Below are 14,370 nucleotides of genomic sequence, written 5' to 3' on the forward strand. Positions count from 1 at the left end.
AAATAGTTCTATTTTATGAATATGAGTCAAATAAACACAGATAATATCAGAACTGTAATGGCATGGTGAGCAGAAAAAAAGAATAATAAATGTCAAACCAACATGTGACTTAAAGATACAGTTGCATAGTCTGAAAAAAAATCTAACACAAATCAGAGAGACTCTCCAGGGAACAATAATACTTCACTAAATTATGTGGCAGCCTGCTGGTGGCTGAGGAGCTCTTTCAGGCTGCAAATGACTGATCCTGGACCACGGATACATCACGTTCCCCTCTTTGCATGTCTTCCTCAGCATCCTCCTCTTTTCTCCCTCAGTGAGACTGCCAACAGATGAATCCTGCCAAGTGCCTCCCCAGGAGAAGTGTGTGTGTGTGTGTGTGTGTGTGTGTCTCTCTAAATCTGAGAGTCTGTGTGCATGTGTGTCCTTCCACTTTGATGGCAACGTTGGCAGTAATGTGTCTAATGGAAGATAAGCAACACTCTCTCAGACAAGTCTTCACAGCCAAGCACTTCCCCCAACATCATCATGCTGAGTGCAATAGAGGGAATACTCTATCCCCCTCCATCTCTTTGAGCACACACACACACACGCATGCACGCACGCACAAACACACACACACACACACACTCGCACACACAACTCACAGTGTACACCCATGCAAAGATACACAAACACACACACACACACACAGTGAGTGACGGTTTGGATCATCTGTCTCAAAGCTACCCTTATCTCTCACACAAAGTCTGCAGAGCCTCATACACACGCGCGCACACACACACACACACACACACACACGGGTTGGATGATGACTCCCGGAGATGAGTTTCAGTCATAGAGGGACACCTCAGAGAAAGTGTAGCTTTGGATCGCCATGCTCAAAGCTGCCTGCAATAATTTCTCCTCCAAAGTATGTCCCCACACACACAGTCGCACAAACACAGACACCAGTGAAGTGCTTTGTGAGAGAGTGAAGGACAAGCGCAGCAGAAGGCACTTACAGAGAAAGAAAGAGGGAGAGTCCTTGACTGCCGGCTGACCCTGCAGCTTGTTTGTGCCAATTTTGAAGAGAGTGTTCTGATTGAGGGGGAAGGGAGAGGAGTGGATTCAGAGTTTATTACACACAACACAACTAGCAGTGACAGGTGAGGGAAGTAAGGAGGAGGGAAGAATGATGGAGGACACCGAAGGTCTGAGTCCACATTGTCAGGCAATGAGAACATCTGAGCTGCTGCCATTTTTTTATTTTTTACGACGTACTGTCGTATTGTAGAGCTGTTATACTGGATGGATTGTACTTGTATTTAGTCTTCCGACTGCTTTACACTACATGTCATTCAAACCATTCACACACATTCGAACCGTCGATCTTCGATACCTCTAGCCGCCCTTTATTGAACAGGATGCCTCATCTGAGCTACAAATCACGAAAGAATTCATCGTTTCTACCTTAATACAAAATGAATTCTAGGGAGCCACTGAATCCTTGTATTTCTTCATGCTTATGCTTTGTACTGCAAAAAACATGTTGACTATCAGTGCAAAAAAAAAGTAGTTTCAATCCAAACATTTCAGCATTAGCCTTAAAAAAACAATGTTGGGTAATTTTCACACTTTTTTGCAACGGTACTTGGCAAGTTATGCAAAACAGCCAATACTAAAATGCTTTCAGATCTCAACTCAGCAGAAGGGGTTTTTCAAACGTTGCCAGCAACATACACATGGAGACTGAACTCTTGGATGCACCATTGTGCATTAAACGTGTATACTTAGGGACATACTAGTGCCTGAGTGGTGTAAGGCTAGGCCTTAGTGCTTTAAAAAAAGAAAGAAAGAACAAAATTCATGAATTACAGACACTTTTACACACAGAATTGGAAAATGTTCAACTCTGATGTCCCCAGTGGGCAATCAAAACAAACAGGCAGTGTCTCTACAAATGTTTCTACAAATAAAAATGTGATGTGCCATCACAATAATTTGAAAGATGCTTTAATCACATCAAAATTCTACACAAAGTGCCTTTAACAGGTCGAAGTTTTTTTCACCTGGTTCAATTTGCCTCACCCAGTAAATGAAATGAGCAGAAGGGGCTCATTTTCAGATGCTTGCATGTACAAGTTGATCAGTTGTACAAAGCTATGTCATTAGAGAAAAAGAATTGGTGGAGGTGTGGCCAAAGCTTTTTCTTTTATTTTGCATTTTAAACTTTTTTGTAACTATTTTTATTGCCTCAAGTCAACATATGACAGAACAACCATTGATATTTCTGTTTTCAATTGAAGTTTTGCTGTGATCTTCTCCATCACAAAAACCAACCTAATCCTTCCTCTCCACTGTGCTGTATTTGGAGACTGCGGCTTTAAAGTTTTCTGAACCAAAGGCTCAGTGGCCTAAACCCATTTATCGAATCAATCACTCTTTAGGAAAAACACATTCTCACTCACTAAAACACATTTTGCACTTGTGTTGCAAAATGGTAAACATGAGTGGCAGAAGTACAAACACAACTACAACACAGATGTCATCGTAAACACACGACTCAAGATTGTTTGATTGATTAAACCATTTGAATAGAATATAAGCCAGTTCAGAGTGCACAGGTGGCACACGTAAGTCGAATGTTGATACCAACAATGGATGGAAACAATCTGAGAGGCAGAGGAGGAAGAGTACGTGTAAGAGGTGGTGGATGAGGAAGAGCAAGAATAGTAATTTCAGATGAAATTCAAGCAACTGTGATAGACCATGTTTTTGTTCATGGAATTACAATGAGGGCAGCCAGACAAAGAGTACAACCCAGTTTGAGCAGATTATCTGTGGCCACCATAATCAGGAAACTGGGAGAAGGACACAGGCAATTTTTTTTTTAGTCATTGAAAGTTTACTGTATATAGATCTTTCAGTACATCACTTCATCACTTTGCCAATAGAAAGGGAACCGGCAGAAAAAAGGAAAACTTTCTTAACATGTATGTATACTTTTGTAACAGCATCTTCCCTTTGTGTAGAATTGCAAGACTGCTCTGTAGCACTTACAAAACTAAGTCCCTGGTCAGTGCGGTGGCAACGTGACCCTTTGTGCAGCCATAAGTATTCGTGGGGTTCTCCACCGTCATGCCACCTTGGGGCCATATAACATGGAACATCTTACATTTCTAGTTGGTCTTCAGGATGTTTTGTTTGAGCGTGAGCAGCAGGATCGTGAGCAGGCAGGGTATCCTGTCTATGTCATGGTTTGAGACAACGTCAGTTTTTACCATGGTGTCTGGATACAGGAGTGGTTCAACATCAACCAGCAATTCATAAATGTTTGTCTTCCACCATACTCCCCTTTCCTCAACCCAATAGAAGAGTTTTTCTATGCATGGCGGTGGAAGGTTTATGACCGGGACCCAGATACCAGGGAAAATCTCATAAAGGCAATGGACTGTAGTCCTGTGGTGACATAGGTGTGGAGTCCTGCCTGGCAAGTGAGAATGTAGACAAAGTCCTTTGGCCTGACCCAGCACAAAGACGTGATGCTGAGGGAGAATTAATCTGTCGTCGACTTTGATATTGCAGTTGCACAACATTTTACAGTGTACTGTATTGTGCTTTTCATTGAGATTTTTTTCTTTGTTATTTGGCCTTTTGCAGTACTGTATTTGTATTCGTTCAATACTGTATTACTTGCAGTATACAATATCCTCCTAATGTTGTTAGCTCCTTGCCTCAAAGGTATAAAACTGGTTTGGTCTGGTTTGATTAACTTAGCTATGTTCGTCTGCATTCTTTGTGCCAGAATGTTTGTCAGTATTTTCTGATCTGAACAAACTGACTGGTTTATACCAGTTTATTACACGAAGTAGGATCTTTGCCTTCCTTAAACAGAACAGAGATGATAGCTTCTGACCAAATTTTTGGTAGGTCCCCTGCTCAGAAATAAATGGTACTGATTTATTAGTTAATATGGCTACTCCTCTTTTCTTGCCATAGGAGGCATGAAATACCTGATTCACCCAATCTCTATTTAACTTTTTATATTCTTCAATTTGATGGGTTTCCTGGATTAGAGAAAATTGAGCACTGTAGTTCCTTTAGGTGATTCAATATGTTCTTCCTCTTAATGAGATGGTTTAAGCTATGGACATTATATGGTACCAAAGTAAACATAGTCATCCTTTCCTAGGCTATGGTATTGGAAATACCAACATGCATACATTACTCTCTCTAGGCTGTAACCAAAAACACCGGACCTCAAATAAACTGAGAATTCTAAGCAAAACGTGGCATAGTCATAACACTCAAATAAGAACATCTCCTCCTAATCTACTATATAGAAGTAGAACTAAAATAAAATCACTTCAACAAAGAACCTCCACGTAAAACAAGAAAGAACAGAGAGATGTGGCGAGTTCTCTCTAAATAGCACAAAGTGCACCTGCAACTAACAAGATGTTAAACTAAGTTGCTTCTTGTTCAAATCAACAAGCCTCTGTTTATTTGCTCCATCAGTTTGAAAAATTGAGGGTGTAGTTGCTCTTCAATACAACAATTTGAGCAAAACGTGTATTATAAAAACACACAGATTTTAAAAAGCAAAAACCTTCTGAAGTTTAACAGTTTAATGTTTTGGTCCACCCAGACAGGTGTTTCCACTTGTGCCTGATTAGACCTCTCCTCATGATTGTGTGGGTGTGTACGGACTGTGTTTGATTGACATCTACCTCACTCACCTGCCTGTTAAGGCGGGACAACTTACATCTTTATCATTCTTATTGGTATGTTGAGTTTGGTGATCTCACGTCAACCAGCATAGCTCCACCCAAATTCAACCTGAGCACAGGTCTAATGAGAGTAAGTGAAAACACCTGTATGGGTCTGCAGTGCCCTTAATTAATTACATTTCTTTTTGGTAAGATGTGGCCCAATGATATGATTTGAATCAGAGAACACTGTATGTGGTTTATCCTTTTAAGTTTCCGGGATATGTAAATGAAATAGATTTTAGGTTTACAAAATACTGTATTAGGAACGCATTCTCTTTCTACATAATAGACTGAACAAGTGAATCCAGATTTTATTTAAATATCCAAATAAATTATATTTGATTCCTTCATGTGGCAATCCTTTAAAGCTATAACGTGCATCAGTGAATGGTGGAGAGCAGCAAAATCAACGCCTCTTAATATGAAAATGTCATGGACAATTACTTTGAGTACACTTCGCTCATGAAAGGATATGCAGACAAAGCCTGTACAAGATTGATTTTTAAGTCTTGAGACAACCGAGCTGTGCATTGTGCGGAGGAACGGTGCAGCTACAGTAATAATTTCTCTCCTCTCTGTAGTTTATCCCAGGCTTCCCTCCAACACTTGTCTTCTCAGTGAGGAGTCTATACTGAGGTCAGGACCTAAATACATTGGCTTTACCTACCACTGAGCACCAACAAGCTTTAAAACTGTCAGCCTGTCCCTCTCTCCTCTGCTCCCTCATCCATCCTTCCTGTTTGTTCTTGTTTGACACTTTCCTTCTTCTTCCACTTTATGTCTCTTTGTGTTTACTGACAGTGGCAGACAGACAGAAAGTAAAAGAGCCCCAAGTATCTTACGTCCGAAACTAATTTAGGCTACATCACACATTGGAGTGTCAAGGCAAATTGGGCATCTATTGACTTAGAATACAATCATATATGTAGAGGTACTGAAGGTGCTTGAATTGTTTGTTTTGTATGACTAACTATCCAAAGCCTAAAGATATTTAACTTACAATGATAGCAAATGCTTGGCATTTTACTTAATGAAAATGAAAAATGAAAATTGCTGCTTGTCACATACATTACATACATGAACACATTTTCATTTTAAAACACTCATGGTGATAAACTGCCAGTAAGACTGATGTTGTTGATGTTTGCAATTCACAGGCCTTTTTCACAGCAGACACTTTGACTTGTCATAGTAGGAAAATCAAAAGTGTTACTAATAACATTAACAATGACTCCATTCTACTCAAGTGTCCCAGTAAGCCATGACAGTGAGCCAGCATGCATAATACCAGCACCCTGGTAACTGAAGCAGCTAAATGAAATTCAGTCATCTTTCATTTGATTATTTACGCTGTGCTTCTCTTACTGTGACATGTCAAGATGTCTTCCATGAAAAGTTATGTAAGTTACAGTATGGCTATTATTGGTTACGGTAAGCTAGGTAGGTTGGCTAACAGCTGGTAGCCAGCGGTTAAATGTTATCAATATCATGTAAGAATTTACTGACCGATTTTATTTTTAGTCTGATTTTTGGTGTAGTCTACAGTCTGCAACGTTTCTGTGTTCATCAACCCTGTACACAGACGTTGTAGACTGGGCTGGATGGTTGGGTGTACAATGCATCTTGTCTTGTGCTGACCAAACAGTGACGTATCTTACCTGCTGACATCATTTTCAGTCAACATGGAAGCTGTGCTATTGGTTGTTAGGAGCAGTTAACTAAACCTTTTGTGTGCCAATTTTCAAAGAAGCCAATTTAAAAGAATAGTTCAACATTTGGGGAAATGCAGTAGTTAGATGAGAAGACCAATACCACTTTCACATCTGTATGTTAAATATGAAACTACAGTCAGAATCCAATTAGTTTACTTCACATAAAGACTTTAAACAGGGGGAAACAGCAAGCATCCCTCAGTCCAAAAGGTAAAAAAAAGCTCTAAAGCTCATTAATTAACATGTTATATCGTTGTACTAAAACCAAAGAGTCTTGTCATCATCATTATTTCAGTAAGTCTACTTACATCAACCTGCACAGCTATGTCTATCTCATCCACGCTTGTTGCCATTTTTCTGTTGCTATTTTTTCAAGGCTGGCTATGCAGGAAGACGACGTGAACATTCTTAATCCCATCTACATAGATCGAGGTCGAAAACACAGCCATCAATGGGCACAACACTGGACTTATCTGAATTACTGACCAAACAAAATATGGGCAGTGAGTCAGAGGTCAGGAACAAGGCTAAATTTGCATAATCTGGGCAGAATTACATTTGCTACAAAACATATTTGCCAATGAAAATTAGTAGTATATGAACGTGACTTAAAGGGAGACAGAGGTGCAATGCCAGATTTGTAAATAAAATAATTTTCCAGCAGTAATTCAAAGGTTTTTTGGCCATGCCCATAGTAGAGAGTCTACAACCAGCACCTGAATAATATCTGTAATGTGGCCATTGTACCTTCAAAATTAAATCTTAATTTGTTACTGTCCCTTTTGGAAGGGAGAATAAGTAAGATTATAATGTATATGATGTACAGAATATAGTGTGCTATTGTAAAAAATAATAAATGTAAAAAACCTTGGGATGATTTTTGACTCTGTTTTTAAATTTGACAAACAGATAAACTCTGTGGTGAGAGGCATTTTTTTTCTAACTGTGAGCCTTAGCCAAAGTAAAACCCTTCCTAACATTCCAAGATTGTGAAAAAGTAATCCATGTTTTCATTTTCATTCATCGTCTCAACTACTGTAGCTCCTTGTACATAGGAGCCGGTCAGTCCTCACTCTCACGTCTGCAGTATGTGCAGAACGCTGCTGCGAGATTTTTAACTGGTTCCTGTAAGCATGCGCATATTTCCCCCATACTTGCCTCCCTCCACAGGCTTCCTGTCAGTTTTTTCTTTCTGTAATTAAACCTCTTCTTAAAAAGCCAACTCTTGATCCAGGAGTTTTAGCCAACTATAAACTATATCTAACATTCCCTTTCTCTCTGAGATCCTCGAAAAAGCAGTCGCCAATCAGTTGTTTGATTTTCTACATAACAATACTTTATTTGAGGATTTTCAGTCAGGATTTAGAGTGTATCATAGCACAGAGACAGCACTGGTGAAAGTTACAAATGACTTTCTAATTGCATCAGACAAAGGACTTGTCCCTGTACTTGTCTTAGTGCTGCATTTGACACCATTGAACATCACATCCTATTACAGAGACTGGAACATTCAATTGGCATTAAAGAAACCTCAGTAAACTGGTTTAAGTCCTATTGATCAGGTCAGTCTCAGTTTGTAAATGTTAACGATGAATCCTCCATGCCAAAGTTATTCACAGAGTTCCACAAGGTGCTGTGCTTGGACCAATTCTATTCACCTTATATATGCTTCCTTTAGGCAATATGATTAGGAAACACTCCATAAACTTTCATTGGTATGCAGATTATACCTAATTATATCTATTGATCAAGCCAGATTAAACCAATCAGTTAGCTAAACTTCAAGCATGCCTTAAGGACATAAAGACCTGGATGACCTGCAATTTTCTGATGTTAAACTCAGAATAAACTGAAGTTATTGTACTTGGCCCCAAACACCTCCGTGACACATTATCTAAAGATATAGTTACTCTAGATGACATTGCTCTGGCCTCCAGCACCAACGTGAGGAATTTAAAACAAGTGGTTTTATTAAACAAACTTCAAGGACTGCCTTTTTTCACCTACGTAACAATGCAAAAATCAGTGACATCCTGTCTCAAAATGATGCAGAAAAACTAGTGCATGCATTTGTTACTTCTAGGCTGCATTATTGCAATTCTTTATTATCAGGCTGCCCCAATAAGTCCTTTAAGACTCTCCAGTTGATCCAAAATGCTGCGGCACATGTACTGACAAGAACTAGGAAAAGAGATCATATTTCTCCAATATTAGCTTCTCTGCACTGGCTCCCTGTAAAATCCAGAACAGATTTTGAAATCCTTCTCCTCACCTACAAAGCTCTTAATGGTCAAGCACCATAGTATCTTAAAGAGCTGATAATTCCTTATTACCCCACTCAGGATGCAGGGTTACTTGTGGTTCCTAGAGTCTACAAAAGTAGAATGGGAGCCAGAGCCTTCAGCTATCAAGCTCCTCTCCTGTGGAATCAGGTCCCAGTTTGGCTTTGGGGAGGCAGACACCATCTCCACATTTAAGAGTAGGCTTAAAACTTTCTTCTTTGATAAAGCTTATAGTTAGGGCTGGCTCAGGTGAGCCCTGAATGAGCCCTTAGTTATGCTGCTATAGGCCTAGACTGCCGGGAGACTTCCCATGATGCACCTCTCTCCTCCTCTCCCTCTCCATCTGTATGCATTCTTATTCCATTAATGCATGTTACTAACTTGGCATCTTCCCTCTCCCGTAGTTTTGTGCTTTCTCGTCTCTCTCCTCTCTCCTTCTGTCGCTTTCAGCAAGTATTTCTGCCTCCGGAGCTGTGGAGTCTGGATCTATGATTGCGGGCCACCTGCTGCCCCCATGTTCCTACTCAACACAAGCTGCTACAAAATATTATTATTAATCTTATTATTATTATTGCTATCATTAGTATTACTAATATTATTTTATTAATATTAATATTATTACCACTACCATTGCTATTACTATTACTTTACATCTATGTGGAACTTGCATTGTGTTACTGTATGTTCTCTTTCCTCCTTCTCTCTCCCCTCTCCCCTCCCTCCTCATCTTGTTCTCTCTCAACCCAACCAGTTGAGACAGATGGCTGCCCACCCAGAGCCTAGGTTCTGCTCGAGGTTTCTGCCTTGGTCTCTGTAAATAATATTATAAAGAGTACAGTCTAGACCTGCTCTATTTGAAAAGTGCCCTGAGATAACTTCTGTTATGATTTGGCACTAAATAAATAAATTTAATTGAAATTGAAAAGGCGAGGAGCAGACGGAGACATTTGGTTTCTGATTCTGTAGAAGACACAAGTAAACCCCATAAGCTGCTGTTGAATGTTTGCCAGTGATACTGCACTGGCCACTGTTAAATCTGTAATAGTCTAATAGTATTGTGATGTTTCTGCCTCAGTGCTCCAGTTTGCTTTTAGTAGAAGTCCCCCCCACCCCCACTATATTTACTGTATCATACAACACACCCATCACCCATCATTAGAAAAGGGCTTTTGAGGTGGTAAAGAAGGGGTTGGAAAGGACGCTGAACCATCGCAGGCTGTGACTGCATCTGTGCCAGACTGGTTTATACTCATACATTCATCCATCCAGTATATTCCTCTCAAATACTGTCACAGTGTAGAGGAGCAGCGATGCCTGAAGCCTTTTAAGGTGGTGCAGCAGCTATAAAGGATTTTGTCTTCATTGAATGGTAAATTATTCACCTGTTGAATTGGAAAAATGGTTCAAATCCAATCTAATAATGGGAGTCAGAATGGGTCTGGTTTCTCTGGTGATGGAAGTCAAAACAGGGTGAATATATAAGGTGAGTGAAGACTCACAGACACGGATGTCTTCTTTAGTCCAGTCAGTAGAGCCAAAAATACAATTACATTTGTCATCTCACATTAAAGTGGAAAGCATGCTTCAATTTAAGATTGATGCTGAAGAAACAGTAATGCACGTTGTTCAGGGAAGATTGATAAATGACTCAAATGGGATAATCTGGTATTTTTAGAATGGAACCATCAAAAAAAACAAAAAAAAACTGTTATCCAAATATCTGTTAGCATTGCTCCTATCTGCTTTCCTTTGCAAAGTTTTAGCATTTTATTGGCCCAACGGCTCATTTACTCTTCACTGATTAATTAAGGCAATTGATTGGCTGGAATAATCACCCCACTGGATAACCATGCCCTAATTAGGAGTTAATTTCAAAGTATCAATGACTAAAGCAGCCTCTGGGCAGATGCAGACTGGAACATTATGATTTCAGGTTTCCAAACTGTTTTTCTTTCATTTCTCTTAATTCCTTTTTCTTTTTCCTCACTGTTCTCTATTCCAGCTGGTGGAGTGCCAGTGAAGGAAAAGGATGATAAATTATGACCCCCATAGGGCTCAGAAACCATCAATACAAGCCAAACTTACGGTATAATCTCAGAAAAGCAAATGAAGCCTTCACAATTTTCCTCAGTGACCACATTCTTTTGCCATTCATTTAATATTACTCACTGTGGTGTTGCCCACGCTGTGAATTCACCTCATAAGTATGGATGTGAGTCCAAAAAATGTATTCTGCAAATATAAAGGTGTTAAAGTGAGTTCAGGTGGGTTTACCCTTGACTACACCCCTGAACTCTCATCACACCCACCCTGCAAATCATTATACCTGCAATTCATCTGACAATCATATTAGGACTTAACTCTATACTTCAGTATTATGCACTGTGTTCTGAATGTTTTACTAATTATTACATTGCAGGGCCACTTAATATTTCAATTATGAATACAGTACATGAATCTGGTAATGCACTTGAATTTGCAAGAGTTTTAAATCTCTTGTTGCCCTCCTCTTTTCTTTCATTCAACCCTCAGGACTAAATAAAAACAAGTGTATCAGCACACACTCATTTCCATAAAAATCTCACACACCCACTGTTTGGAAATATCTCTTCCCATAAGCATATTATTCAGTTTGAAAACAGATTCTGATGTGTTATGTTATGGATGTGCCAGTCTGCTGCAAGATATTACTCATATTGCTCCAAATGGCAACAAAAGGAGAAATACTAAGTATTTGAAATTTAAATACAGAGAAATCCTTTAACATGACATCAGTAATTATTACACAGCATACGTCATGCTCATGTGTACAACCCTGGCCAGTCTCTGATGCTTTATAACAAGGGATAGCAAATATTTAGTGGCTGGCATATACAGTATAATGATATGATAATGTATGAATGATGATATGATGAGAATCCTAAGACCAGGACGGACACTGCTAAATCAACAGAGACCAGCAGAAGTTTTCTGGTACAACCTAAAGACAATCAATAATTTAAGCTTATCGACGTTATAGTTTTGAATCATGACCTACTGTATTTGGATCAAATAGCTCTTGAAAAATAAGGTGTGCAAGATTAAGCAGGCTACACCTGTTCAATGTTCAGATACATATTTATAGATAACAGCATTTAGGTAAATATATGGACTGGATCAGACTCTGTATCAGCAGATACCCAATATTAAAGGACTTCGATCAGGGCCAAAAAAACTTGAGAGAAAAACCTGAAGGCAGTTTAAAAAATTGTGGCCTTAAAATTGCAACTTGTTTTTCCACTTCTATTTTCTATTTTTTTTTTTAGAATTGAACAAAAGACATATAACGTGCTAATTAGTGAGCTTTAGAGGTTCTGGTATGCAGATTTATTTACATTTAGACAGAGCCGGGCATTTTTCCCCAGTGTCCGGTCTTTATGCTAAGCTAAGCTAACAGTCTCCTGGCTGTAGCTTCATATTTAACAGATATGAGAGTGGTATGAGTGTATATCCCAAAATGTTGAACTATTCCATTAAGCTTTTTTCTTCTTTCTTCTCCTCTTCAAAAAGATCTAACACTAACACTGAGTTCTGCTTTCTCTGGATGACACATTTGCTGCTTAGAAAATGGGTTACAACTCAACTTACTCTTCTCAAGTTTCAATTAATCACTTTCTGTGAGTGCAGACATGATTATACCTGACAAGATCATTTAATTTGTGCAAATCACTGTCTCAATTGAAGGGAATAGGAATATCCTCTGTGTTGTAACCCCGCTTTGAGATTTGATGTAATTAGGGTGTATTTTTAGATGCAAATTTTGCATAGTGCAGCTTAGTTTGTGGGATGCAAACTGAGTCATGGGTGTTTGAGGGATTCTGGCTCCCAGGTTAAGCTGTTGGGAAGCATCTAATAACAGAGTACATTTACAGAAGTAAGAAAAGTTGGTAATGGATATACTCTAAGACTCAGTGACTAAGGGGCATTGAGGCATTCAGACTTGCTGGCTTGCTGATCACCTCCGCTCATTCTCAGTCTCCTCCTCCTTACTTTATTTTTTAACCCACACAAACATGTGTGCAGGTTTGGCAGGTGCTGGCAGCGCGACGCCTGTGGAGATTGGCAGGCTGAGCCAAAGTTACCGAAACAAACCAGAGAGTCTTGACACTCCGTGACAGACTGTGTCAATTTGTATGAGGTAACAAAGTGTAAACACTGAGACCATTTAGGAATGCACCTGGTGAGAGAGAAGGAGGCAGATTGGAGTGGAGGTTGTTCAGTACAGATTTCATGAGGATACTACAAGAAAATATTAACTTCCATCTATCAGTTAACATCACCTCTGCTCCTTCTGGATGAATCACCCACTGATCAGGAGAGAGGCAGATGAGAGGCACTGGTGAAGAGCTGCAGCTCTCAGAGAAAACAAAATCCTAACAGTCATGAGCGCAGGCTCACCATACATCACAGAATGTTACACCACTAATTATATGAAAGAACACAATCCTTACACTCATTAGAAAGGGCTACCACAGTAATGAATATTCAGCCTTCGTATAACATATAACTGCAAATGGTCTTAACATCCACATTTAAATAAGACTACAAACCTTGTTGGTCTAATAAGATGGATAGACATGCACTGACTGAATGACAGGTTGATCTATTCATAGACCTAAACTCTTTTTCATTTAATGCCTGACAGCAAGAAACCACAAGCACACATTTGCCTTAGTTGGCATATTATCAGCATCGGCATCTAAGCCTGTGTGCTGCTCTTTGTTTAATTTCTCCTCTGCACGTGAGCAGATGGCATCACCTATGCCGTCCTCTCATAAAAGAAAATTAATGAGAGGAATCTAAAGCGGATCTCACACCTACCGTTCCCAGAGATGTGGTTCTCTCTCTCGCCATGTCCAGCTTGCCTTGTGGAGACACTAAGTTGCATGTAGAGTCCCATGTAATGTAAACTCCCCAGCAGCACCCTGAACGCTCCCATTTCTCTTCGGTTTTATCTGCTCTCCTTTCCCCTCTCTGTCTCTTTCACATCGGATGGAGTGCACGTCGGAAAAGATGTTGTTTTCTTTTCTTAGTTTTTTTTAATTAATTTATTTATTTTTTTAATCCAGGTGGCTTGTTCTGGCGAGGAAGGGAGTGAGATACCTGTGAGAAATAAAGAAACGAAGAAGTCGCTGCAGCCTCCCTCTATGCCAGCAGACTGACTGAGGCTCTGTCTCCGTTCAGACGGCTCTACATGCGGCGGAGGGAGACTTCTCCCAAATGGGAAGTGCCACGGTCTGCAGTGGGGAATATTAGTTGTGAGAGGAGTGATAGTAAAAACACATCCAGCACCATGTTAACTAAATAATAAACGGATAAACATGTTTTTCTACAGCCAAGCATATAGGGGAGTGCTTCCACAAAGTGAAGAAATTTGTTTTGTCCCTGGCTGGTAGCACCCTAGGGTTGAATAGAGCCTTCCTTTGTTTTAGGCCCTGAAAACTTTTTTTCTCAATCGGTTTTTATTAATCAGTCTATTTTTCTGCCAAAGCCAGAGCAGTTTTAGTTCTTTCTTTTTTTCCCTCTGTGCTCTTCTGATGGTTTGAAGTGGGCCGGGCTCAGTCATGAAAATGTGATGTGACA

General features: G+C 39.7%; 1 protein-coding gene across 1 annotated transcript in view; it reads right to left on the bottom strand.

Annotated features, from left to right (window-relative positions):
• Nucleotides 1–14,099, bottom strand: part of LOC122883238 (V-set and transmembrane domain-containing protein 2-like protein) — a 59,312-nt gene extending 45,213 nt beyond the window's left edge. The window contains exon 1 of the mRNA XM_044211620.1: nucleotides 13,609–14,099. Coding sequence (XP_044067555.1) covers nucleotides 13,609–13,726 — 118 coding nt within the window. The 5' untranslated portion in view covers nucleotides 13,727–14,099. The remainder of the gene's footprint in view (nucleotides 1–13,608) is intronic.
• Between the last annotated feature and the right edge of the window lie 271 nt (nucleotides 14,100–14,370).

This window comes from Siniperca chuatsi, linkage group LG10 (assembly GCF_020085105.1).
Source record: "Siniperca chuatsi isolate FFG_IHB_CAS linkage group LG10, ASM2008510v1, whole genome shotgun sequence".
Classification (NCBI taxonomy): Eukaryota; Metazoa; Chordata; class Actinopteri; order Centrarchiformes; family Sinipercidae; genus Siniperca; species Siniperca chuatsi.